Source organism: Anolis sagrei, chromosome 2, assembly GCF_037176765.1.
Source record: "Anolis sagrei isolate rAnoSag1 chromosome 2, rAnoSag1.mat, whole genome shotgun sequence".
In the NCBI taxonomy this organism is placed as follows: Eukaryota; Metazoa; Chordata; class Lepidosauria; order Squamata; family Dactyloidae; genus Anolis; species Anolis sagrei.
The window spans coordinates 97,435,326-97,461,774 of record NC_090022.1 but is presented as its reverse complement, the minus strand read 5'-3'; the positions used below and the strand labels follow the sequence as shown (position 1 = coordinate 97,461,774).

General features: G+C 37.6%; 1 protein-coding gene across 4 annotated transcripts in view; it reads left to right on the top strand.

The window, feature by feature from the left end:
* The window catches only part of PRELID2 (PRELI domain containing 2), a 50,556-nt gene extending 32,237 nt beyond the window's left edge, over positions 1-18,319 (top strand). For all 4 annotated transcript variants that reach the window (XM_060765170.2, XM_060765174.2, XM_067463704.1 and 1 more), the window contains 3 exons: positions 9,727-9,832; positions 15,382-15,448; positions 15,985-18,319. In XM_060765170.2, coding sequence (XP_060621153.2) covers positions 9,727-9,832; positions 15,382-15,438 — 163 coding nt within the window. In that variant the 3' untranslated portion in view covers positions 15,439-15,448; positions 15,985-18,319. The remainder of the gene's footprint in view (positions 1-9,726; positions 9,833-15,381; positions 15,449-15,984) is intronic.
* Positions 18,320-26,449: the final 8,130 nt, after the last annotated feature.

The following is a 26,449-nucleotide window of genomic DNA, read 5'->3' as shown; positions in this document are numbered from 1 at the left end:
GAAGCTTTGTTCAGTGCCATTAAATCTGACCAAACCATGTCTCTAATCTGCATTGTATGATGTAACACATCGTAATAGTCACGGAAAACTAGAGGTAGAAAAGTCAAAATGTGTGTGCTCTCTGCTACTAAAAGCTTACCATGTACCAGATTGTAAAAATGGAAACATATATGATAAGAAGATCAGACAAATGCGCTTCTGCTTCTTCTCAGCAGGAAGAATTTCTAACACATCCTACCCTAATCTTAAAGTGTTTGTAACTGTGGCTTAAAAAAGACAATTTGAGGATGAAACTCAATGATATTGTAGTTCCAAAGCTTCCTAAGGTTGTATGATTTCTGTTAGATTGCTATAACTTTGTTAAGATGTGATGTTTTTCAGAAAAAGGATTGATTTTTCATTTCCTATCAGGGTATTTTCAAAAGCTATACAGCTGGCTATTCTATGCTGCATTAGTTGGCTGGCTATTCTATGCTGCATGAATCAATACATTTTTCTGATTCACTAAATCATGTTAATCTTCATATCATTAAATTGATTTTGAGATAAGTTCCTGGTGTCTCTGCACATTTGGTGACATCTACCGTATATTCTGGGGTAAAACACGACTGGGGCTATAAGATGACCCCCCCCCAACTTTAATAACAAAAATACAGAGTTGGGGATATATTCGCCGTTTAAGACGGCTCCCCAATCCAGCGCTTCTCACCAGCCTGGACTGAAAGAAGGGCCTCCGCCGCTCCTCCTCCACCTCCTCCTTCTCCGCTGCCTTGGCACATGGCAGCCTCCTGGTCAGGCTCCCTGTCACTCATCTCTTCCTGGCTTCCATGGGCAGGTCTTGCGAGAAGCGCTTCTTTTCCCGCGAAACACCGTTGTCTCACGGGAGAAGAGGCACTTCTCGCGAGACCTGCCCGGGAAGAATGAGAACGGCCTGCGCAGAAGGGCTTTCTGCGCTGGTCAGGCCGCTCACCTTCTTCCTGTCCAGGTCTCGTAAGAAGGACAGGAAGAAGGCGAGCAGCCTGACCAGGGCGAAAAGCCCTTCTGCACAGGCCGTTCTCGTTCTTCCTGGGCAGGTCTCGCGAGAAGTGCCTCTTCTCCCGCGAGACAACGGTGTCTCGTGGGAGAAGAGGTGCTTCTCGTGAGACCTGCCCGTGGAAGCCAAGAAGAGATGAGCAACAGGGAGCCTGACCAGGAGGCTGCCATGTGCCAAGGCAGCGGAGGAGGAGGGGGAGGAGGGGGAGGGGTGAGGGGAGCCCATGGCCAAGGCATCCACCCCAAGAGGCTCTACCGGTAATTTTTTTATTATTTTATTTTTATACCCGGGGTACTAGACGCCCCCCAAAATTTTATAAGGGTTTACATGCCTAAAAAGTCGTCTAGTACCCCGGTTTTTACGGTAATTACAATGTTAGATTTTTGAGCAGATTTGTTTATGAACTACAGACTCACCGAGATGAAGAAAAATTGAAACTTTACTAGTGTTGAGAATCAGCCTGTGTTTGTGTTCCAGGATCATGATGCTTATGATGTGAGTAATGATGGTGCCGAGGCTGAGGCTGAGATGCAAGATGGTTTGGTCAATGATTTTCATACAGACAATGACAGAGAGGCCCCAGTGCAAAGGGCAGTTTCGCATGAGAATATTCCTGTTGAACCTAGGGATGATGGTTTACTTCCTCTTTCTGTGAGCTCTCAAGATTTGGATTTGGAAAACAATCTGACACCTGGAAATTTTAATGAGCAGCCAGATAGGAAGTTGAAGGATAGGCGGCTGGACATCAGCCAGGATCGACAGTAAACTCAATGTTTACGTCGCTCCAAAAGACTTCATCAGATAAGGGGCAAGTGTGGGGGAAAGCGAAACCAGTTTCTGGGTTTGGGGATATAAGGTTTGCTTCAAGGGAAAACCTGTTAGATCAGGCATCGTTTGGAAATCAAGTTCATGTGCCATGGAAATCCTGTTCATGGGGTCTTGTTCATGTGGAGAATTTTAGCCTTTTGGATTGTCTTTGCTTCCTGTTGATTCCTGCCTGGATAAACACTGCCTTGGAACTGTTTTTATTTCTTGTGTGGACATTGCTTTGTGTTACTGCATTTCACTGACTTATTACTTTTTGGAACCTTCTTATTTCCTTACAAGCATTTATTTTTATTGGCTATTTACTAAGCTTCAGTAAAAGAGGATTTGTTTCTTCACTCACCATGTGGTGTGTTTTGAAGTCAGAGGGCTTTTTCCTGACCTGGAGTGCAACAACTAGGTCTTAAGATTGCAAAGTTGCTATTTTTCATCACTTAATACTTGCCACTGTGTAATAGTCTCATCCTCATTTTGGTGTCCCCTCCCCCCATCAGTGTTTTTGCTTTCATCGCATAATAGTCACTGTTTCATCACCCCAATGTACTGCTTCAGCTGCCTGCTTGTGCACTTGCCCCGTTCCAGCTATAGTGATACACTTGGCTGGTGCTGTAGTTGAAAGAGGGCACGCAGAAGACCAAATGTAGCTTTACTTGCCAGCTAGCACACTGAATTGGAATGCACTGGGTTGAATAGAGTGAAGCACTGTAGCTGAAGGAAGACGGGTGGGCGGTCAGGCAAGTGAGGCATGATTTCTTCACTGCCCCTGTGATTTTTCCGGTCAAAATAAAGGGATAAAGTGTGAATATTATGTGATGAAATACTATATGCTGGAAATATTCTCGACAGTATCTGGAAAAAGCTACATTTGTGGAGCAGAGCTTCAGTTTATCTGAATGAGCAGGAGGGGCAAAATACATTCTAGAAAATAGGAAATGGAAATAACTTTGTACAAGAAAAAAAGTATAAATAGTATTGAGAATGATTCTGTCTGTAGAGATACTATCCTGCATTGGCCAAGTGACTTATGTACATGAATTGTTTCCTGTCTCATTATGTTCTTATTGAATCAACTATGGTTTTTAGTTGGGCCAAGATAACTTTTTCTTCAAGCTATGGCTGTTGTGTTAATTTAACCTGCCATCTATTACCATAAAATTTCTAAAAATAATTACATGAAAAAAACCCCTTTAACAGTTGTAACTATTACATATTTTTCTAAATTCCAGTCTCCACTATTTCCCTCCAGATTTCTCTTACCTCTGCTTTGTACATTAAGAAATTGTCTTTACTTGTGTGAATAGTCCACTCACATGAGCATGAGAAATAAAACCCTTATTAATTTAATGAAAACTTTATATTGAACAGAGATTTCCATGGTAGCTTCTTTAACTTCTCCTCCCTCTTTTTATAGATAAAACAAATGGTCTGCTGCACATGTATCACAATGATTTCTTAATATTAAATTGGTGGTGCACAGTTCATGATGGACTGAGGAGTCAAGGTGTGTTCAGAATCCATATTGATGATTTTGTGAAGAGTATTTCAACTGGTAGAAGTTCCAAAGCATTTTTCTAAGACAATAAGAGACATTTATCTCAGCTAAGTGGCCAGCAATACATTTTATAGTAAAGATGGTTTAATTAAACTCTTGTCACAAAAACAATTAAGCCAAATTTGCTGTGCTTTTAACTGGTCAATAATTCAGTAGTTGGATCTCACTAATAGACTTCCCTTCTGTCCGTGTTGCCATAATGATACTGCATCACTCAGCACTGTGCTGCAAGAATCAATCCAAGATCAATATTTTCTTTTAGCATTTTTACTTTTTCAAAGGAAAAAAGGGGAAAATACCTAGTAACTTGGGTGCTCTGCTCATGATTCATCTATTTGGTTAAACAACACTCTGCAACCAAATTGGTTGCCAACATGGATGGGCACTACTGTGGATTTCAACTAAAGCAGACCTATCATGCCAACATGGATTTAAAGCTAATCAGATTTTTAAAGACCAGTATTACAGAGTGGGCTTCATTGGATTATGATGCAGCAGGTGTTTTAGAGCAGGGAAGGCATTCAAATATCGTAAGTTGGGCCCTACAAAGCTAGCAAATTTTTTAGGCTGCAATATCACATCTTAATGCTCTAGATCAGGGGTAGGAAGAGTAAGGCCTGCATGCTATATATAGACGCTAAGCTTATCTTTGGCACTTCCTGAACCCGAACTGCCATATAAAAGTAAAATCAATCTGATTTTCAATTTTCTCCCTGAAAATAATTCAGTGGTTCACAAGTATAGCAGTTTCACGTGCTCATCTCCCAGAGCCCTCTTTGTTTTAGTGGCTAACTGTCATCAAGTCAACCTATGGTGACCTTATGAGTGAAACCCCTACAAATGATTCTGACATTGGCAGCCTCCTCTAGGGCCATCACTTTCTTGACCGGGTCTATCCACTTATAATGCAATCTTTCTCTTGTCCTGCTGTGTTTACTAATTATTGTTGTCTGTTCTCAGTGAGTCCTATCTTCTCATGATATGTCCAAAGTATGACAGTCTCAGTTTGGTCATCTTGACTTCTAGGGAGAGCTTGATTTGTTAATTGTTTAATTATTGTAATTGTTTTATATATGTATGTATTTGGATAAGGGCATCGAATTGTGCCTTCTTTTTGTAAGCCGCCCTGAGTCCCCCCTCGGGGGTGAGAAGGGCAGGGTATAAGTAGCAGAAATAAATAAATAAATAAATAAATAAATAAATAAATTTGCTCTGGGACCCATTTATTTATTTATTTTTAGCAGTCCTCGCTCTTTTTTAGCTTCACATTTTAAATTAGTTGATTTTATTTTCTTTCTTCAGTGTCCAGCTTTAACAATGTAAACAGGTGGTACAATAGCATAGATAACCCTCACTTTGGAATTCCAAGATATAGAAAAACAAGCACAATCTCCTGAAAAATGCAGTGAAATAGTGATAAGAAGTGACTTCACATAATTTCTGATGCACTTGGGATGCTGTGTGTTGCTTGCAAAGGGGTTGGGGGAGCAAAGGTGAAAATTGCCACTACCCCATCTACTAGTTGTCTGTTCCTGCTCTAGATTTTGACTGAATCATAGAATCATAGAATCATAGAATCAAAGAGTTGGAAGAGACCTCATGGGCCATCCAGTCCAACCCCCTGCCAAGAAGCAGGAATATTGCATTCAAATCACCCCTGACAGATGGCCATCCAGCCTCTGCTTAAAAGCTTCCAAAGAAGGAGCCTCCACCACACTCCGGGGCAGAGAGTTCCACTGCTGAACGGCTCTCACAGTCAGGAGGTTCTTCCTAATGTTCAGATGGAATCTCCTCTTTGAAGCCATTGTTCCGCGTCCTAGTCTCCAAGGAAGCAGAAAACAAGCTTGCTCCCTCCTCCCTGTGGCTTCCTCTCACATATTTATACATGGCTATCATATCTCCTCTCAGCCTTCTCTTCTTCAGGCTAAACATGCCCAGTTCCCTAAGCCGCTCCTCATAGGGCTTGTTCTCCAGACCCTTGATCATTTTAGTCGCCCTCCTCTGGACACATTCCAGCTTGTCAATATCTCTCTTGAATTGTGGTGCCCAGAATTGGACACAATATTCCAGATGTGGTCTAACCAAAGCAGAATAGAGGGGTAGCATTACTTCCTTAGATCTAGACACTATGCTCCTATTGATGCAGGCCAAAATCCCATTGGCTTTTTTTGCTGCCACATTACATTGTTGGCTCATGTTTAACTTGTTGTCCACGAGGACTCCAAGATCTCGTGGACAACAAGTTAAACATGAGCAACAATGTGTGGACATTGACCCAGAAAGTAAGTTGGTAAGAGCTACTTAAAATGCAGATTTAGTCCTATTAGCTAGAAATTGTGGGAATAGCTAAAGACAGGCAGCCAAGAGAAGATTCATTTTCCCTACATTAATTTTATCTAATCTGAAGGTGATAAGGATTCTGGTGTGATAGGGATTCTGGTGTTTTCAACAGGCGAGCCCATGTCCTTGTCTCCTAGAGTACAAAACAGAAAGAAATTATGTAGCCTAAACTTACGTTAACTGTAAAACGATCCTTTCATACCCTTTGGAGAGATTTTACTCACTATTTCTGGGATGTTCTGCTGGTAGCTAGGTCCTACAGGGCCCACCCTTCCACATTCCCCATTGTAGATTTGTGGCTGTGCATAAATTTATATCTGAATCTAGTTTGAATTTGAATGTAATTCTCACATATTTCCATCACTAGTTTGCTTTTGTATTTGTGGAAATATATGTAAATCTAAAATACCTTGTTGCTTCACCAAGAACCAAAGTTCTCTCAGCCTTGCAAGTTTAAAACAGTTGGGTTTTAAATTCTGTAATGTGAAACACACATTTGCAAATTTATTCAGAGCTAAGAGGGCTTAAAGGCACAGATTCCGACAGATCTTGAAGGCTAGGCAGGGTCAACCATGATTAGCACTTGAATGAGAGACTGCCAACAAATACCAGGTGCTGAAGGCTATATTTCAGTTAGGAACTGTCAAAAAGATCTCTGAGTATTCCTTGCCTAAGAAAACCCTATGAAATGTATGGGGTTGCAGTGTTGACAGATAACTTGCCTAAGTTCAGTTTGGCTTCTTCCTATGTATGTGTGCATTGCTGTGTAGTCTTTGCATTCATTTTCTTATTTCTTTGTGGATTCAATGATATTTGGTCGTGTCAGGAGCGACTTGAGAATCTGCAAGTCATTTCTGGTGTGAGAGAATTGGCCGTCTGCAAGGACGTTGCCCAGGGGACACCCGGATGATTGGATGTTTTCTTATCATCCTTGTGGGAGGCTTCTCTCATGTCCCCGCAATTGGGAGCTGGAGCTGATAGAGGGAGCTCATCCACCTCTCCCCGGATTTGAATCTGCGACCTGTCAGTCTTCAGTCCTGCCGGCACAGGGGTTTAACCCACTGTGCCACTGGGGGCTCCATTCAATGATATAAAGGAATTTAAATAGCAACTGTTTCCCAGGGTTAACATAATAACTCAGCTATTCTTCTTTTCAGTGTGGATAGTTTCAATTTACACTTTCTGAATTTGTCGCAAACCTGCTCTTTTTTCATTGTCAGACAGTTGTTATCTTGTCAGTTTAGAAATAAGAGGGTAGAGATGGGGTTTTCCAATAAAGAGTAAGGGTCACTTGTTATATTGGAAATGTCCAGCCCTATTTCTGCAGAAAGAACATACAGTCATGAAAGTACTTTTCACCATTCTACTGTGGTCGAGTTCAAAGATCCCTTTTTAGTGTCGGTGACCAATTCAACATGAGGAGGTCAATTTATAGCTGTAATAGATGTCACAGGTCAGACTTTATAGGCAGAAGTGTCAAATCATGCCTTTTCTCTCTCAAATGCAACACTATTCAACATATGAATAAGTGAGAAATGTGGCATTTAATAAGAAACTGGTGAAGAATATTGGTTGGGGATTACTGAGGAAACTTTCATATCTGAAATGAAAATGTTGCTTCATGAGGCACATGTCTTACATACCTGATAAGGTACTTTTAAAAAGTTATACATTACAGATAGTTATCATTCTGATTCCACCCCTCCCCACATATATTTTTTATTTGTTGTGTCCCTTCAAAACCCTGCTCACTTATGGCAACCCTAACATGAACCTATCACAGAATTTTCTTGGCAAGATTTGTTCAGAGGGGGTTTGTCATTTTCTCCCCTCCAGAAAGAAGTCCGCAAAAGCATGCCTTGCCAAATTCACATGTTTTTCCCTTTCCTACCACACATTTATCCATAAGCAAAAGGTTTCGCCAGAAATAATACTTCAGCCATTTTATATCCTATCCAAAGGAAATTTTAAAATGAGCCCAGGGGGTCATTTTGATATATTTCATTAAGTATAGTTAGGTATATATTTATAATTTTAAAATTATTGTATATGATACCATAAATAGAGCTACATATTAAGAGGTGAAATAACCAGTAGTAAGAATTTTGCACATTATGATTACAGACTATGGGCCTTCTCATAGTTTTATTGCATTCTTCTTGCTTTGAGAATCTGCCCTAATAGTGACACTTGTGGTACTGGCAGTCCCTTGGACAACCTGCACCCTGTTTCCTCGCTGGCCCCCTTTTCTAGGTTAAAGGATGCTCACAACTAAGCTGGCTAGCCTTCTCACTTTCCTACAAATTTCAAGTTAGATCCTTTGGCTTGCTGGTCTTGCTATCCTACAGCACCTGCTGTGAGCAAAAGAGGCTGTCTGGGCGACACCTGACAGTGAGCTCACCAGTTCTTGGGACAGAGACTTCTTGGATTTCATTTTGGACACCTCAGTCCCTTTTGCCTAGCTGCTCAGAATTTTGTCCCTGAATCATGAAGGGCTCACCCTAAGCTAATGATCTGGCTCTGTACTGGCCCCTTCAGCCACCCTCTGGGATCCATCTAGCTCCCAGTTGCCCCCTCTGCCAGTCCATTTGCACTGTGGCAGTGCTGACTGTGGTCTCTGCTTACCTAGGATCTTCCTCCAGTCCCGTCCCAGATGTCTGCCTGGCTGTCTTCGGTTAGTTAGCATTGTTCCTTTGGGCCAGGGATCCAGCTGCTATGTCTCCCCTAATGAGACTAAGCTGATGAACCACAATTGAGTCCTGTGAGCACTCTTAGCCAAATCTGTTGGAGACATAGCCCTGGCCCCCTTGGATCAGGCAAGACGGGCGATAAGAGAACACCCCACCCCCCCAAAGGCTGGGATTTCTGGGAGTTGAAGTCCAAAACAACTGGAGGACCAAAGGCTGGGAACAACTAACTTATGCTAATAATCAAAGTTCCAGATTAAAGGACACACCAGTGTTGAAGACAGAGGTAGGCTTTAATTATGTTCTGGCCAAGAATAGATGCAAGTGGGCTTGTGCCCTAAAGTATGAGCATAAACATACAGAGAAATACAGGATATTTTATATACTTCTTATAGTCATTCATATTTCCCTCCCCCTCCCCTGATTGTCCAGAAAAGAGGCTAGCTGGTATCCACTCCAGGATTGGTAGGCAAGAGAGAAGGGCATCTGGGAATTGATCAAGAATGAAGGACTGTTCCACTACAGAGCTGCCCCCCTGGGAGGGTACAGTCTGGGAAAATACGTTGATGGCTTTTGATGAGCTCAAAGGTCCAGTTCCATTCCAAACAAAGACAGAAGCTTCAGAAAACAAAGGCACTTTGTCAAGGGCTAAAGGGTGATGGTCTCTATAACCAATGTTTGAGTCTAGAACCATAGTTCTCAATCTGTGGGTCCCCAGATGTTTTGGCCTTCCCAGAAATCCTTTTTTTTTGCGTGACAATCTGAGGTTTAATGTGCATCGATTACACGATGTGTCGTGTCCTGCTCCATGTGTGGGGGGTGTGTCACTGGGCCTTCTCGACTATGTGCACCACATCCTGCAGGTGCAATGTGGTCTCGGTCAAGGCCTGCAGCACTTCCTGGAGTCATTTCCGTCATTTCCGACTCTTCGTGACCTCATGGACCAGTCCACACCAGAGCTCCCTGTTGGCTGTCACCACCTCTAGCTCCTTCAAGGTCAATCCATATATATGTGTGTGTGTGTGTCTCTGTGTGTGTATGTATGTATGTATGTATGTATATATATATATCTTAAGGATACATGTAAATAGAGAAATGAGCCTTTGGGAAAGGATTGTTGCTGCTCATCTGTTGTGGTGGTCTTGGAGACCATCATGGAAAAGAGAAAATAAATTATTTCATCTAATTTGATCTTGGTGTAATTGGTGGACTATAAATCTCGAGGGTGGGCAGTGCATTGTTTGACAATAAAAGGAAAAGAAAAAGGTCAGCTGCATTTTGTTTTGCAGGACCGAATTTATACAGAAAGGGAGAATATCAATAAACGGAGCAGGGCTGCTGAATTGCTTCTTGGAAGTTTTTGCACAGACCTTTTTAAATCAAGGGGTCAAAAAGGTAAGTGTTTTAACTTTATAATTTTAAAATATATATTTGAAGTTTTTTGACTTCTTGTCTGTTACGCTTCATGAATCTCCATTTATGACTGTTCTCTTCAACTTTTGTCCAGCAATTTCTGATGATTGTGGAAGGCAGCTCCATGTAAAAAAGAGCCCTTGTGATGTATATATTTAGATTCATAGCCTTAAGTGCTTCACTCTGAACTTCATTTATTTGAAATTTCATGCTGATGGAGATGAAGCAAATGTCTGGAAAGCATTTCAATATCTGTGAGCAGAATTGAGGCAGACACAACTTAGTTCAGATGGCCTCCCCACATCCCCATTCTTCTCCCTCCTATTCTGGGTGAACTGCTCCAGTATTCAGAGCTTAATCCTTTTCTTTAAATTCATAATTCATCCTTTGAATTGTGAAGAAGGAACTTTGTACCTCATTTGGTAATCTAGCCAACCTCACAGGACTGTTTTGAGCCTAAAACTGAAGGGCGAAAAATAATATGCTGCTTAAGTTCTTAATTCCTTGGGAAGAAAGGAGAAATATAAATGTAATAGTAATTAAAAGAAATAAATGTTTTATTAAGAAGAAAGTTCTGTACAAAGCTATTCTGGGCCAAGCACATGTATTTTTGTGAGCAAATCTAGATCTTGACAGCCAATTCAGAAATTTGAGCTAGTCTTAAAGAGAGAGCAGGTAAATAGAAGAGACTCTCGTCACTCACCGAGTTTGGATGTGGCAGCGGTGTATAGCTGAAAAGAAGACCTTTACAATCTTCCCAACATGAGGAGGGCTCCCAAATTCTTCAGTAGCACCCCATAGACTTTTTGAAATGTTGACATTAGAAAACATTTTTGGCTCTCCAAATTGTTTGGGTGTGATAGCGGGGGGAACCTTGGAGACTGCAAAAATAACCCTGGGAGCTTTATGAGCATCACTGTGCTCACCCCATGTGAAGCTGTTGACCTGAAAACTATAGTTTTATTTTTTCTACATATCATTATTATGTTGTTGTGGAGTATTTACTGTACTTAATGTCAGGGGGAAACCTTTACCTATGGACTATTGAAGCCCTCACCCCGCCTCTCTAATATTTGTTGGGTTTTTTTTTCTTTTTTTAATTGCTTCCTTACATTTATAAGTCTATAGAGATTTTAGTGAGCTAAACTGAAAACTATAGTTTTATTTTTTCTACATATTATTATGTTGTTGTGAAGTATTTGCTGTAACTTAATGTCAGGGGGAAACCTTTACCTATGGACTATTGAAGCCCTCACCCCGCCTCTCTAATATTTGTTGTTGTTTTTTTCTTTTTTTAATTGCTTCCTTACATGTATAAGTCTATAGAGATTTTAGTGAGCTAAACTATACATTCAAATGCATATTTTAGTATCACACAAATACTCTGTAAACAGAAGCAAGTGAACAAGCAAGCGAACCAGAGTGTCAGCCCATCTAGGCTGAAAATGCTGCTGTTGAATGCCAGGTCAGTAAATGGAAAAGCAAATGCCACATAGGACTTAATTCTGGATGAACATGCTGACCTGGTCTGTATCACAGAGACATGGCTGGATGAGACGGGGGGAGTTCATCTTTCTGAGTTCTGCCCACCATGATTCTCTGTGCAGCAGCAGCTGAGGCCTGGGAGTGGGGAGGAGGTGGTGTTGCAGTGGTCTATCATGATTCCATTCCCCTGATCAGGCTTCTCATCCCACAATCAATAGTGTTCAAGTGTGTTTAGCTAAAGATGGGTGACCAGGACATAATAAGGATTCTGTTGGTGTACCGCCCACCCTGCTGCCATGAGCTTGCTGGGGTGGTCTTGGGGTTGGCATTGGGGTCTTAATGGCTAATAATGCTGGGAATACTGTGCAGGTGAGCTCACTGATATCAGTGATAGCGGTCATAAAAAATGATAGCCTGCTGTTTGATTTCAAATAAAGACAGTTTAAGGAAGAGACATAGGCTGTATGAATATAAGGATTTAATTGACTACAACTTGGTGATACAACCTTAGTGAACTTATGACCCAGATAAATGGGTTGAATCTGCTTTTGTTTGAGTACTCTTAGATTAAACTCATTTGCTCTCCTTTATAGATCAAGCTTAGAAATCCAATAAACTTGCTATTAATGACAGCTAATGTCTTCTGCCATGATTCTTTTAAAAATCCTTTTAGAATATGAATATGAGATTTCATAAGTGAAAGATTTAATGGTAAAATGATTCAAGACATTAGAGAAAATTATGTGAGAATGTTATTGGGTAGCTCATGATAGTTTTCTTGAATTATGAGCACTAGAGATATTTTAAAGTGTTGTCCAGATGCCACTTTGCAGCTGCATTTATATGTGCACTTCATTTTTCTCAGTGCCAGATTACAATTATCCTTTAATACATTTGAAATCATTGTGTTTTTCAGCTGGTAAATAACTATTATTCCCTGTATTTTGTAAGATTTAATATTGTGTTCAATTGTAATGTAAATCCCTAATGTTTAAATACAGAAAGAACATTCAGAATTTTTAATGAAGATGAGTCTGTACATTCTTCAAATAAATATAAAATGTATAGGCAAGCAAATATAACAATTTTATTTGAAAATAATATTTTAGTATTTTATTTAGCCATTAAACAAACAGGATGGAAATGCTGGCTTATAGCTGCCCTTTCTTTCTTCCTCATTTTGTAAATTTTCCTCCTTTCCTGCCCTAGCCTTTCTGTCAAACAGTACTCCTTAAGACAGCTGTGCTGTGAGGAAGAAAGAAAAAGCAATTGTCATACTGTGAACATAATTGAGTCAATAAATAACACTTTAAAATGCCCGAGGAAAATCTCAGAGTTTTCACATGTCAATTAGTGCTCTACTTAGTAAACAGTAGCGAGCTTAATTTAGACTGATGGGTGTGTTAGTCCGTTCCCATTTCCTGTGGAGATAGAGGAGGCAGAAAAGGAAAGCACTAGCCTGAACCATTTTTCATTATTTTTCAAAGCTGTGTTTAGCATACAAGTTATTTTGAAAACTACTGTGGTTTTGCAAATTTGTGGAAGAAAAACATAAAAATACTTTCTCTATTTATATATTTATTTTCTTTCCCCAGTTGACGCAAGACAACTTAGAAAGATTAACAGAAGAGCAGAGAAGTAACAATATAAAATATAATTAAAATTATGAAAGTTTTTTTTAAAAAAAACCAAATATATCAAAAAGCAAGAGATCAAAATTCAGATTTCCACCCAGCAATGGAAGCTCACAACCTCTTGAGGATGCTTGCCATAGATGTGGGCTAAACGTCAAGAGAGAATGCTTCAGGAACATTGCCATACAGCCCAAAAAAACTTACAGCAACTCACTGGGTGACCTTGGATGAGCCATACTTCTCTGAGTCAAAGGAGGTCCATGGAAACCCATCCACAAACAAATCTTGCCAAGAAAACCCTGTGATAAATTTGCCTTAGGGCCTCACCATAAATTGGAAACTATTTGAAGACGCAACAACAATAACAATATGATTCCTCTACGAACACCTCCCGAATGAAACAGAGTTTTTGCCTTCTACCTGACAAACATCATGAAGGGAGATAGTCTAGCTTCTCCAGGAAATGAGTTCCAGATCCTGGAAGGAGCCACACACCCCTTTGCTATTCCCACCAGATATGCCTGAATAGGAGACTAAATAAAATGACAGCCTAATTGACTTATACAGGTTTTTTTAGATTGTCAGTGACACACATTTTCCATCATCTTTCTGTGTATATGTGTGTGTGTTTTCAAAACTGAAATGCTTTATTTATTGTATGTGCAGAATTTCAAGGCATGGCCATGTTCATCTACATCAGTACGCAAAGGGATCGTATAGTCCCTTTGAAACTGAGAGAAAGAAGTTGGTAGCATAAGTCTACTTTATCAGATGCATCCAGGAGAAGTGTCTAGGAATACGCCATTATGAGTAGGCTGTATGTGTGAATAGCAATAGAAATGCAAAATCTGTGGGTATGGTAATGAGGTGACAACTTCAGTTTTAATTATGATAATTACAGGCAAAAGGCAGAAGGAAAGATATTGCCTAAAGCCAAACTGAGTAGATAACACAGGCCAACACACATTTTGGTACCTCAAACATTAGATCAGTTTCTGGGTATACTTGCTGATTTCAAAAATGGTTATAGAACTAATGCCATCTACCAGTCTTCATTTGCTTGCCTATAGAAAATCATGATAACCATATCTAAGAAACTAAAGCTGATGCCGTCTATCCAGTGTAATTTTCTGAATTAGCTCTCCAAATAACTCCAGGAACAAGCCTAAACCCAAGAGACAAAGATTTTTTTGTTGGCTTGTATAACCATAGGAATGGTAAATGGAGCTAATGAGATGTAGTATGATTTTGTCTGGGTACAAGAAAAGCAATATGATAAATTGGCTAAGAAAGCCTCCATGGGATTGGGGTGTCAATTATTGTTATAATATGATCATTGTTACTTTCCAACTCCCACTCAATGGATTGTGGTTTGCGGATATATTTCAATTCAGCTACTTCTCTTTCCAGTTTTTCTTTGTAGTCTTTTTGGTTGAGGATCGCTGTTCTGAGGTCAGGGATGAAATGTCCAGGAAATTTTAAGAGCTCTTCAACTGTATTCCCATTCCTAATGTCTGATTTATGTCCATTTATTAGTTGATACAGAGACTGTCTTGTTTGCTCGAAGTTGAGTGCTGAAAGGCATTGTTAATAAAGGGTGGCCTATATTATATTATGAAATGAGAAAATACCTCTAATACTGTGGGTGATGTGCTTAGCTCCTGTGATTACATTTCCTGAGTAGATGCATGGGCAGAGTTGGCAGCTTGGTTGTTGCAAAGTCTGGTACCCTTTTCATCATCCATGTTGTGTGTTCTTCCAGTTAATAAATGAATGGTTGAGATTGGGAGGTTGTTTGTAGACAATAAAGGTCTGCCAAAAGAAGGACAGCATTATTTCTAGAATAAATCATAATTTCTTGAGGACATGTCTGAGCTACAGTAACTACTACTGGAATCCAGCCATTTCCTGGTTTTAGTCTGTAATAGTTGATATGCTCAGAGATTTCCCTTCTGATGGATTAGGAGTTTCCATAAGCATTACTGGTTACTACTAGCATTATTATTTCCTAGTGACTTTATGCCTTTGTGTAGTTTTCCTTTTCAAATTCTAACATAAATTATAGTACTATCATCACAGCTCTTAAAAATTCCATATTCCAGCCCATAATTGACATTCTTGAAGTCTGATTGGCAGAAGGTCTCCAACTTTCTGTCCAGTGTCTTTCTCATCACATGTAGCATAAACTTTTAAACATATATTTTAGGAAATGAAGCTAGGGATTTCTGTATGCAAAATACCCCTAAATGTGTACTTAAATCTGTTATTAGGCAGCCAGTAGTATTAAAAAAAATTAATTACATAGCCATAAAGACTAAGATTACTCTTTCTAGTGCTGCAGATGTCCTGAAATTGAAGACTGGCTTATCTGTAATCAACTATGATAACATTTAAATATTTTCTCCTTCACAGAGCATTTCAATAATGGAGAAACTTCTGCAAGAACAGTTTGGAAGCCCATTTTTGTAATTGGAAAAAAGTGAGTGTTCATATTCTGTTTCTTTCCCATAGTATGGAAATTAAACTTACTAAAGAAAGTCCTAAGATTTTATTTAGTGGTATTACTCTGCTAGTGGGAAGTTTCTGCCATATTATTGTGGTTTGTTTGTGTGTGTGTGTGTGTGTGTGTCAGGAGTGACTTGAGAAAATGCAAGTCACTTCTGGTGGGAGAGGACTGGCCATCTACAAGGATGTTGCCCAGGGGACACCCGGATGTTTTGATGTTTTACCATCCTTGTGGGAGGCTTCTCTCATTCGCCCTGTATGGGGAGCTGGAGCTGACAGAGGGAGCTCATCTGCACTCTCCCTGGATTCGAATCTCCGACCTGTCGGCCTTCAGTCCTTCTGTGACTGGATCCAGCAACTAGATTTTTAAGTTAGTTTCTCCAAGCATTGCACAAAAGAAATACATTTATGTTCTACCAGTAGTTCTAAAAATAGAGCAAACACATTGCTATTGGTTTTGTGTGTAATGCATATTCTATGAGATTCTTTTTTTGTTGTTGTATTTTTCAGGAAGAGAAAACATGCATTTAAAGTTTATATACAAGAATAGTACCAGCTTTGCTTCTTGGTGAAGTTAACTTTAAGAATTGTTTTATCAAAGAAGGAAACACTTGAGTGAAAGAAGACACTGATCAGATGACTTTAAGTGATATAAGTGAAATGATATCATTGTGCTCCCAGGGTGATCATGAAGAACCAAAGTGTATTTTGAAAACTGGATCAGTGTGAACTTATGTTCTAATCTCCAAAGTTGTAAGTGATCACAGAAAAATTGAAGACCATGGAACCTTTGCTCTTTGGAGAAGCTTCTATTAGCTAAGATGAACAAGGATTTCCTCTTATTTCAATGTGTGGTTACACAAGACAGATGATCTATTCATATAAGTGCTTAAAAGAACTAAGATGCTTGATTGGTAGATAGATACTGTGAATTGATGTTATATTATCACATTGTAAGATTTCAGGGTATTTTTATCTTCAACATTCTGGTACTCCATAGGAAAAAAATGCTTTAACAATCCACAAATACTATTCAGGTTTTTAATGTTTGCCAATATAGCCCTGCAAAATGTGAATTATACATTAGCTTTCTATGGGCTTGTCTACACTGATAAAAAGAAATCTGTTTGACACAGCATTTTCCCAGTCCACACTGATCCTGCAGTGATGCCTTTAATACCACATACGTTGGAGTGAAGTCACCATAACTGACCATGCTTTTCCCCTGGCAGAATGTGCCTTGCTATTTGGAGGCCATCTGCATTTCCATTTTTATTTTGCATTATTTTTGGTCGCAAAGCCATAGGTGCTTTAGAGTTTTTTTCCTGTCATGAATAACCCTATTTTCGATTAAAGAGAGATGCAGCAATGCTATCTGCAGACATAATTTTCTTTTTAAAAATAAAAATAAAATGGAACCTAGGAAAAAAGAATCCTTCCCTGATAGGAATGCTCTCCTCCCACCAACTAGTTCCACCCGCCACTAACTCCTCCCACAACAATACAGTGAAGCAACGCCACCTGAAAGACTGGCCACAAGGTCTAGAAATGCAGATTTTCTGTAAAACTTTAGGATAAAAGGCAAGTCCAAGGAAATCATTTACAAATGAATAATCACAAACATCAGGATCAGAACATGTATGAGGCAAGCATGGTTTTTGTTGCCTATGTAGACAGGCCCATAGTCTGTAAAAGCCAATTCTTGAAATATTTTTGTTAATGTTAAAATGCAGTGAAAGTTTATTTTTCCAAAGAGAATAATTTCCTTGTTATTTCTTTTACTGCTGATAATGGATGAATTCAGAGTATGCTTATTATAAACTGCCATGAAATTTAAATGGTAAATTGATTTGGGGCTCAGTTTTTGTGTTCTATGTTATTTTTTATATCTTTTACAGATTGTATTGTTGAATCATGCTGTCTACATAAAAGTAATCATTTTATTTGTACAGTGGAATCTAGCAAGGGAATACAGATTTGCAAATAAGCTTTGAAATGTTGGCATCTTTGATTTTCTTCTTTATTAGAATAAATTTGAAGAACGTTATATGGATAGCAAACATGCTGAGCAGATTGTTAGAATCTATCCAGAATTTTTAACTCATCCACACTGGATAGACATTGTAAACATGATGTTATTTAGTATGCCATTCTTATGTAAACATAGTGTTAGGAATGTTTAAGTCCTGATTCAATAATATTCTGAAGTAGTAGGGAAGATTATTTTGTTTTGACATAAAATCATGTCCCTTTCAACCTTGACACCCATGTTTTTATGAGGGAGACTGCTGGTGCAGTTGGGATTAAATTTAGATTTACCAGGCCTAGCAGGTATGTCAGGTCATTTTTAATTCATTTTCTTCAGCAGTATGCCAGACTAACCAGTCACTTTGACAGCTGGCTAATGGGATTGAAAGGGATATGAGTTGCCCTGTTGGTTGCCTCCCCTTCCTGCTCCCTTTTGCTTAACTGTGTTGGAAAGAGAAGGACACATATTTCTCTTAGCCCTACTTTCCTTCATTTTACTCATCCTCCTCCACAGGAGGTAAGTGGTTTAAACAGGGAAGCAATGGGCAAGGAACATGGCTGAGAAGTATCTGAACTGATATGTAAGCAAAATCAGGATGTGAGTGTTGTCATTGACAATGTATGGGAAAATAATGTTGAGGCTGTGTACCCTTTTAAAAGAATCACACATGCTTACATCTTATCCAATACTATCCAAGAACATGGAAGAAGCAAATTTTATATATTTGAGACACTAAAGGAAATTGCAAAAAAACTTGGTTCCTGCTGTTCCGCAAATAAGAGGGTGTACTTGAAATAAAATCTGCTTTTCTTGGAAGCTTTCCTAGATTCCTGTCTACTACCTGAAACCTCTGTTGGGCAGTGCTTAGTGTTGCCACTACAAGCCTTTTGTCACTATGAAGATCTATTAGTATTTAATGGGAGAAAGAGAGAATGTGTGCCCTTCTAGATGAGGTTGCATTGTAATTCCCAGCACCTCTCATAATTAGTAATGCTATTTAGGGTTGATAAGACTGGAAGTCCAACAATTTCTAGAAAGCCGCATATCCTCCATGCTGATTTGCCAGTCTTCCAGTTGGAAGTGTTCTAGATTTAAACTGTTTGTGTAGTTGGCTGATTATATGATCTGTTCAATTATATTAAGTTTAACTATTTTGTACTACTGAAAACATGAGCTAAAGTAAGATGGTTATTTTTAACAAAAGCAAACCATTTTCTCATTAAGCATATGCATTTCTAAAGACATATCTACCTTTTCTCCAAGATAATCAAAGAGGTTTATATCAAAGTTAAGGGAAAACATCAACTAACAAATAATAACTCTGAACTATCAAAAATAATTATGAGAAAATATAGAAAGAAATACAGTAATACTTCATTTATAGACCACCCTATCTCCCCGAGGAGAGTAAGGGTGATTGAACAATTTGGACGTGTCCCTACTTGGAAGAATGTCGACAGTTGAAATTAATGTATTTCCCAAAATGATAAATCTGTTTCAAACAATTCCAATTTTGACAAAAAATGAACATTTTAAAGTCTGGAATAAAGATCCAACAAAATTTATTTGGAAAAATAGCAAAAAACCCCCCTAGAATAAAAATGAAAACCTACAAGATGTGAAAGAGAGTGGAGGGAGTAATTTGCATTACCAAATATGGAACTATACTCTGATTCAGCTGTATGGACATAGATTAAATAATGGATTTTTTTTTTAAAACCAAAATATTATTAACAATCAAAGACATTGATTTAAGATGTGGTTGGCACATATTTATATGAAGTTGGGCTTTAAGAAACACTGGATAAAAAGCTCATTGATAAGAATGTGGAATAAATATAAAATACTTTTTTTTACAATAAAAACTGGAATGGATGAAATCACAATAGGCAATTCTAGGTTTCACTGCGTTTCCACCGTTAAGAATGCCAAAGAGAGAATATTTACTTATTGGCCATTATTAGATAACAGGGCACCACAGAAATTAAATTAAAAGCACTACAGGATCTGCAGAAAGAAGATCCAGCAATTACATGGTTTCATTATTATCAACTTCAACAAAGACGTTGGTTAGGCAATAAAAAAAAGGTATACATACAGGAATCTGAGAGTCAAATGAAACCTATTGCTAGAGATAAAAGATAAACAGATAGTAAAACAATATCAATTCCTTCTGAAAGACTTCATAGTGGATGAACAAGTAAAGGACCCTATGATCCAATGTGCAAAAAATGTGGGCCGAATAATAAATGTAGAAGAATGGGAAGAACGGGAAGAAACAACTTAAATTTACAAGAAGCTATGCCATCAAAGAAACGTTTTATACAATAATATGGTATATAACACCAGATGTAAAAAGGTCCGACCTATGCTGACAATGTAACCAAAAGACTGGAATATTTTACCATTTGTGGTGGACTTTTTTGGATAAATACAGATAGAGATATTGAACCTATTTTAAAGATGAAAATCCTGCTGAATACAGATTTTTTTTTAGGTGGGATTTTTAGACAAACAAGTATTAAAACAACAGAAAAGACTTTTTCTTTACATGATGGCAGCAGCTAGAATTGAAAATGCAAAATTATGGTAACACCAAAGTATATTAATATCACCTACGAGACTTGCTTGATATCCCCCCTTTCTACTATATGGAGCAGAAGAAAAGAGGATGGTTTTACTCATTTTTTAAAAAATCTCTTACTTTTATTACTATTTTTAGATTTTTAAACAGAGGTAGATAAATTTTCTGTACCATTAGAAAAGGAACAAATAAAGATAATTAAATACGTTAAACTCTTTCTTATATTGGATGCAAAGATATTGTCCGCAATAATAGCCAGTAGAATGAATAAATGTATGTATAAGTACATAAAAGAAGATCAGTGTGGGTTTGTAAAAGGAAGACAAATGTCAAATTTGATAGGGAGAGTATTAAATAAAATTCATTGGGCTAAAGAGGGGAAAGAAAAAGCAGGGATACTATCATTAGATATTTTTAAAGCGTTCGATTGTGTGGAATGGGAGACATTAAGGGAAATATTGAATAAATTTGGAATGGGAAATAGAATAAAAGGAGTACTAAAACAATTTTACTCAAGGAACTCAGCAGTGGTAACTATAAATGATGGAGTGACAAACGAAATAAAAGTGACTAGAGGAACTAGGCAAGGGTGCCCTTTGTCTCCGATACTATTTGCTATGGTGATAGAACTGTTTGCTAATAACATAAGGAACGATAAAAATTTAGAAGGGTTAGGAAAAAAGGAGAAACAGAAGGTGAGCTTATTCGCTGACGATACATTGTTATTTATAGAAAATATAGTGGAGAAAATGGATAGAATAAAAGAACATTTGGAGATATTTGGGAAAGCAACGGGTTTACAAGTTAATTGGAACAAGTCAGAAATGATGCTACTTAATTATACAAGAGAAGAAGAAAAAGATTTTATAGAACAGAGAAAAATGGGAATAAGAATTAAGAATAAATTAAAATACTTGGGAGTAATAATAACTAAGGATTTAAAAGAGATAGAGGAAGTAAATGTAGTAACTTTAAGGAAAGAAGTTCAGAAAAAGCTAATAGAGTACGAAGGTATACGCTTATCCTGGTTTGGAAGAATAGCATTAGTAAAAATGAAAATACTTCCAAAAATAAATTTTATATTTAGGATGCTACCACTTCAAATCACAGAAGAAGAACTAACTAGATGGCAACAAATGATTAATAAGTACTGTAATGGAAGTAAAAGAAACAGATTAAACAAACAGTTATGGTATAGATCACAAAAGGAGGGTGGACTAGCACTACCTAATATAAAAAAATATTATGAAGCAAGTAGATTAAGTTTGGTTATAGAAGGAATGGTTAAAAAAGAGGGGATAGATTGGCTTAGTAATGATTCAGGAAAAGTGGAAGATGAAACCTGGAATATATTTTTTAAACAGTTTACTAGAAAAGAAATGAGGGAAATTAAAAACCCAATGCTGAGTAACATACTGAAAGTATGGAATAAATATAAGGGGAGGTTAATAAAGGAGGGATCAATTATAACCCCAATAGTGATGGAAAAGAAATTCCCAATTTTTTTAAAAAAGTAATGGATAAGAAGGTAAGGGAAATAAATCTAGATAGGATAGGGGATTGGATGAAGGTGGAAATGAAGAGGGAAATGATGTTGGAAGAGTTTAAAGAAATAAAATTGTCATGGTTTCATTGTATACAATTAGAACAATGGTTAATAAACTGGAAAAAAAACAATAGAAATGGAAGCCAACTCAATCAATTCGAACAAATAATACAGAAGGGAAGGGCTGTAGAAGAATATGAAAACTTGAGAGGTATAATTAGCAAAATTTATAAGATACTAATTGAAATGAAGGATGAAAATAAAAAAAGTGTACCCTTAAGGAGATTTGGGAAGAGGATTTAGGGATAAAAATAAGTGAAATAGAGTGGCAACAATTATGGGGACAAAGACATTTAAAAAATTTATCGATACGAGTTAAAGAAAATTATTATAAGTTAATATGGAAGTGGTACTTGACACCGGTAAGAATAGCATATATGAATAAAAATAACTCAATAAATTGTTGGAGAGGGTGTCAAGAACCAGGAACATATATACACATGTGGTGGCAATGTAAATATGTAAATAATTTTTGGGAGAAAGTATTTAGAGAAATAGAAACAATAATGAATATGAAAATAGATAAAAGTCCTAGTATAGCCTTACTATCATTATATAACAATAAGCAACTGAAAAAGGAGGATAAAGAAGCGATAACAAACTTACTAACTATAGCAAGACTTCTTATAGCAAGGAATTGGAAAAAAGAAATGAATATAGAAATAGAGGAGTGGTATAAGGAAGCATGGAAAATAGCAATAAATGATAAATTGACATGTATATTAAAGGTTAAAAAAGGTACATGGAAACAAAGCGATTTTTATGCTGTATGGGGAAGATTTGTGGTAAGTGGATTAAAAAATAAGGAAGGAAAATTACCGTCACAAGAAGAAATGAAATTTTGGACAGATGAAATGTAAGAATGGTGGCTTGAGACGGGTGGAGGGGAGCACTGTGGTGGGAAAAAGGGGGAAAAAAAGAGAAAAAAAAGGGGGGGGGGAATGTCAAAGCAAAACAACAAAACAACATGTTAAAGAGGCTGATGTACAAAATGCAATAGTGTGTAATAAATGTGATAAATCAATAAAAATTAATAATAATAATAAAAAGAACAAGAGTACTGAAAAAAAAACCTCTTTCTTATTTAATGCTAATTTACTAACAGGAGATACAATATTGGACTTATTGTTTGGTGACAACAATACACCTGTCATTACTCTAGTAGATACATACACACTTTGTCTTTTTCTTTACCGCCTTTCCTCTTCTTTTGTGACAAATTAAATATTTGTCATAGTTTAATCTACTAATGATAACTCCCCCTTTCTTCTTTTTCTGTTTTCTTTTTTGTTGTTGTATAAATTGGAAAAACAAATTAATACATTAAAAAATCCTTGTAATATTTTTTTTTGCTTCATATCTTTAAATTGTTTTGGGAACCCCAATATGATTGAGATTTCTTCTCTTTAGGAATATAATGGGCTCAAGATAACCCAATGGGTTTATGGGGCCAAGCGGAGAGTTCAACATTCAAACCTCTACATTATACAGGGTCTTTCCTTTTTTCTTCTAAAATGGTACTTGCATTGTGGAGAGATGGTTACCAACCATGGGACCCCACCCCTCACCCCATGGCAAACCCAAAGTGGTGATTGGGAGCATGATAGTATGTAATTATAAAGACTCCTCCATTGTGGATGCAATTGTCATGGTTAGTCCCAAGCTATGCTGCACAAGTCTGTTAACTGCTTAGGGGTTTTGTGTTCAAGTATATAACAGTAAATACCAGAAATTGTTCCACTTAGCACTGGTTATGCCTTGTTCCCTGTTTGGAAATCCCAACACATTTGTGAAATTCAGTGCTTTCACAAGATATTTTTCATTGTATTAGAACTTGTCTCACAGTATACATGAGTTGAAAATCAATAATTAAGGAATGATGAATTAATTAGTATTTTCAGCTATTCACGTCCATTTGTATAATGAATGTTCAATTGATTTTTAAAAGTTCTAGTCTTCATGTTTGTCCTTCAAATAGATTATTGATATTCTGTACACTCTATTTCCCTGTTAAGTTGTGTAACAAAAACACACCATATAAGGTTTCAAAACAAATTACTTAAAAACTACAGGCAAATGGCATAAAGCATGACTCCTAAGCAAATAACAGGAAGGGTGAGGAATAATAAAACGGTTGCAAGGTTATTTTAACTTGTCATGATTATGGATTTGAAGATATCATTGAGGAAATAATTTTACCTTTCTCAAAATGTTTTTCATTTGATCTTGTAAAACCATGTAAATTATTGAGATAATTATTCTTAAGAGAATCACAAAGTTATGCCTAGGGGCTTAATATACATCTTGAATCCTCAAGGGTTTGGCAATACAAGACTTTCCCAGAAGAACATACCCCAAAATGTTTAAGGACAAGAAATGGTTAGATACACAACACGGAATTTCAAAATCTGAGTTTGAGTTCACAGAGCAAAACGGTTTAGGGTGCATCTGCAGTGTAGAATTATGCACATGGACCCTCATGAGCCAGGATATGTATACAGTATTTAGAGTTATTGACAGAAAATGAGATGGAATTTGTGACTTAAAGCAAATGTCCTATTTTCATGTCCTGGATGCAGCATCCATGAATACAAAGTGGTGACTGTAAGAGGTAAAGTTTTCAATGTATTCTTGCTTCTAACAGCTGTATTCCTCTTCAGGACTGGAGTCAGGGATTTCTTTCCATTACAGTACTGTATGTTCTTCCTCTCTTCCATATTCTTTGCCTCTGCCCCAACAACACTGTAAGCACGCTGTGGGTACCAAGCGGACTTCTATAGCATTATGATTCTTTACTCTATTGAAGCATCCTATAGAATCTTGGGGTTTTGTATTTTGCAGAGACACTGTAGCAACCCAATGTATTTGATAAAAATGTATGCTACACAAGTATAACATCTGATCCCATTTTAACTGCCACAACTGCATCCTATGGAATTTTTTTTAGTGAGATAAGATACTAGAGCTATCTTGGACAGAATGCTGAATTCTTCACAAAACTACAAATCCCAAGATGGAGATTTGTATGGAGCTGTGAAGTCAAAGTAGTGTCAAAGTGATAGAACTATGCAGTCTAAATCCATTAGTTACCATAACCCATGCTTGTACAAACTATCTATAACCCACTAAGTGCTTGAGACTACATTTATTTTTGTTGTTCTGGACAGATAGTTTGTAGAGGGTCTTGATGGACCACTGTATACATATTTTAGATTTTTAAAGGCTTTACATGTGCAGTCATGAGTAAATACACCCACAAATAAGTCCCATAGTATTACATGTAGCATAAGATTACAGCCTCACTTCTGTTCTCTTCCTCCACTCTTCTGGTAGAATTTTTTCCTTTAAGGAACAATACCTTTCTCATAAAGAAGGGTGTCAAAAGCCAGCATAGGGATCTCCTGTACTATCATTTAAAGTGATGGTTAGACTGTAGCATGCAATTATAGTGGTATGTAACGTTACTGAAGAAAGTGACAACCTGTCATGTCACAGAGTGAAATGATAGAATGGAGGGACCCTACCTATCATAGAAAACATTAGGAGCTGTACAGACAGAAGAAGTTGAGATGCATGTCTCTGAGGGCAGAGTATTCATGGTTGTTAGTGGAAGGTTCCTTGTACTGCTAGAAATAGCCACCTCACATAGGATGGGAAAACCTGGAAATTGGATTAAGCATCAGAAGCACAAGTGTGAGACATGATAAGCAACTGAAGGAAGCTAATGGACTAGGAGAAGATAAATTTAACAACAGATGGAGTCATTTTTGTATATACAGTCCTTGTGATCAAATCAAGAATCCGCAAATGAAGTCATTCAGTGCATCTATATTTCCATAAAAGTGGAAGCAACAGAAAATACATGGGTAATGAACATACACTTGTCCTTGTTTATATCAATGTTTGTCCATTATGGTGAGGATGAAGTATTAGAGTTCAAGATGCAATAGCAAAATATTCTGCATCATGCCCAGCCTGGTGATAGTGTAAATGATCATGGTTTTGTGCTGTTGTCATTATTATTATTATTATTATTATTATTATTATTATTATTACCTCGCATTTTCTCTCCACAAGGAGACTCAAAGCAGCTTGAGTTGGGTTGATTTGCAAAATAGCAAGAGCAGGTTAGATTGAAAAATATGCTTATTTTAACTGAACAGTGGCCTCATGGCACTTAATCATGGCTTTGGACAATGCTATCTGTTGAAACTGAAACACTAGGATTGATATCCAATTATTCTTTCAATTCAATGAAACATCTATCCAATCAATGGGGAATCTAAGCCCTCTTCCTGCCTACATCTTCTGTGCACCTTCCAAATTGGCTCTAATGAGTTAACAGGAATTGATGGGGGAATGGGGAATGGGGTTGGTAAAGGAGAAGAGAGGAAGAAGAAATCACATTTGTTTCTTCTTATGCAACACTTATGGGGAAAAAACTTGGCTGTAGAACCAAGCCTTTGGGACAGTGAAATAGGCAACAATAGGAAACTTTACCCTGCTGACTGGATTTGGTGTGGATGATCTGAGATGGGTTTAAACAATTGATTTTAAAGAGATAACTGTTTTTAGTGTATATATATTTATAGTTTATTTTATGTTCTGGCATAGAATGTTTGCCATATATATGTTGTGCTCCGCCCTGAGTCCCCTTCGGGGTTTTTTTTTTTTGTCGTGTCAGGAGCGACTGCTCCTGTTGTGAGAGAATTGGCCGTCTTCAAGGACGTTGCCCAGGGGATGCCTGGATGATTTT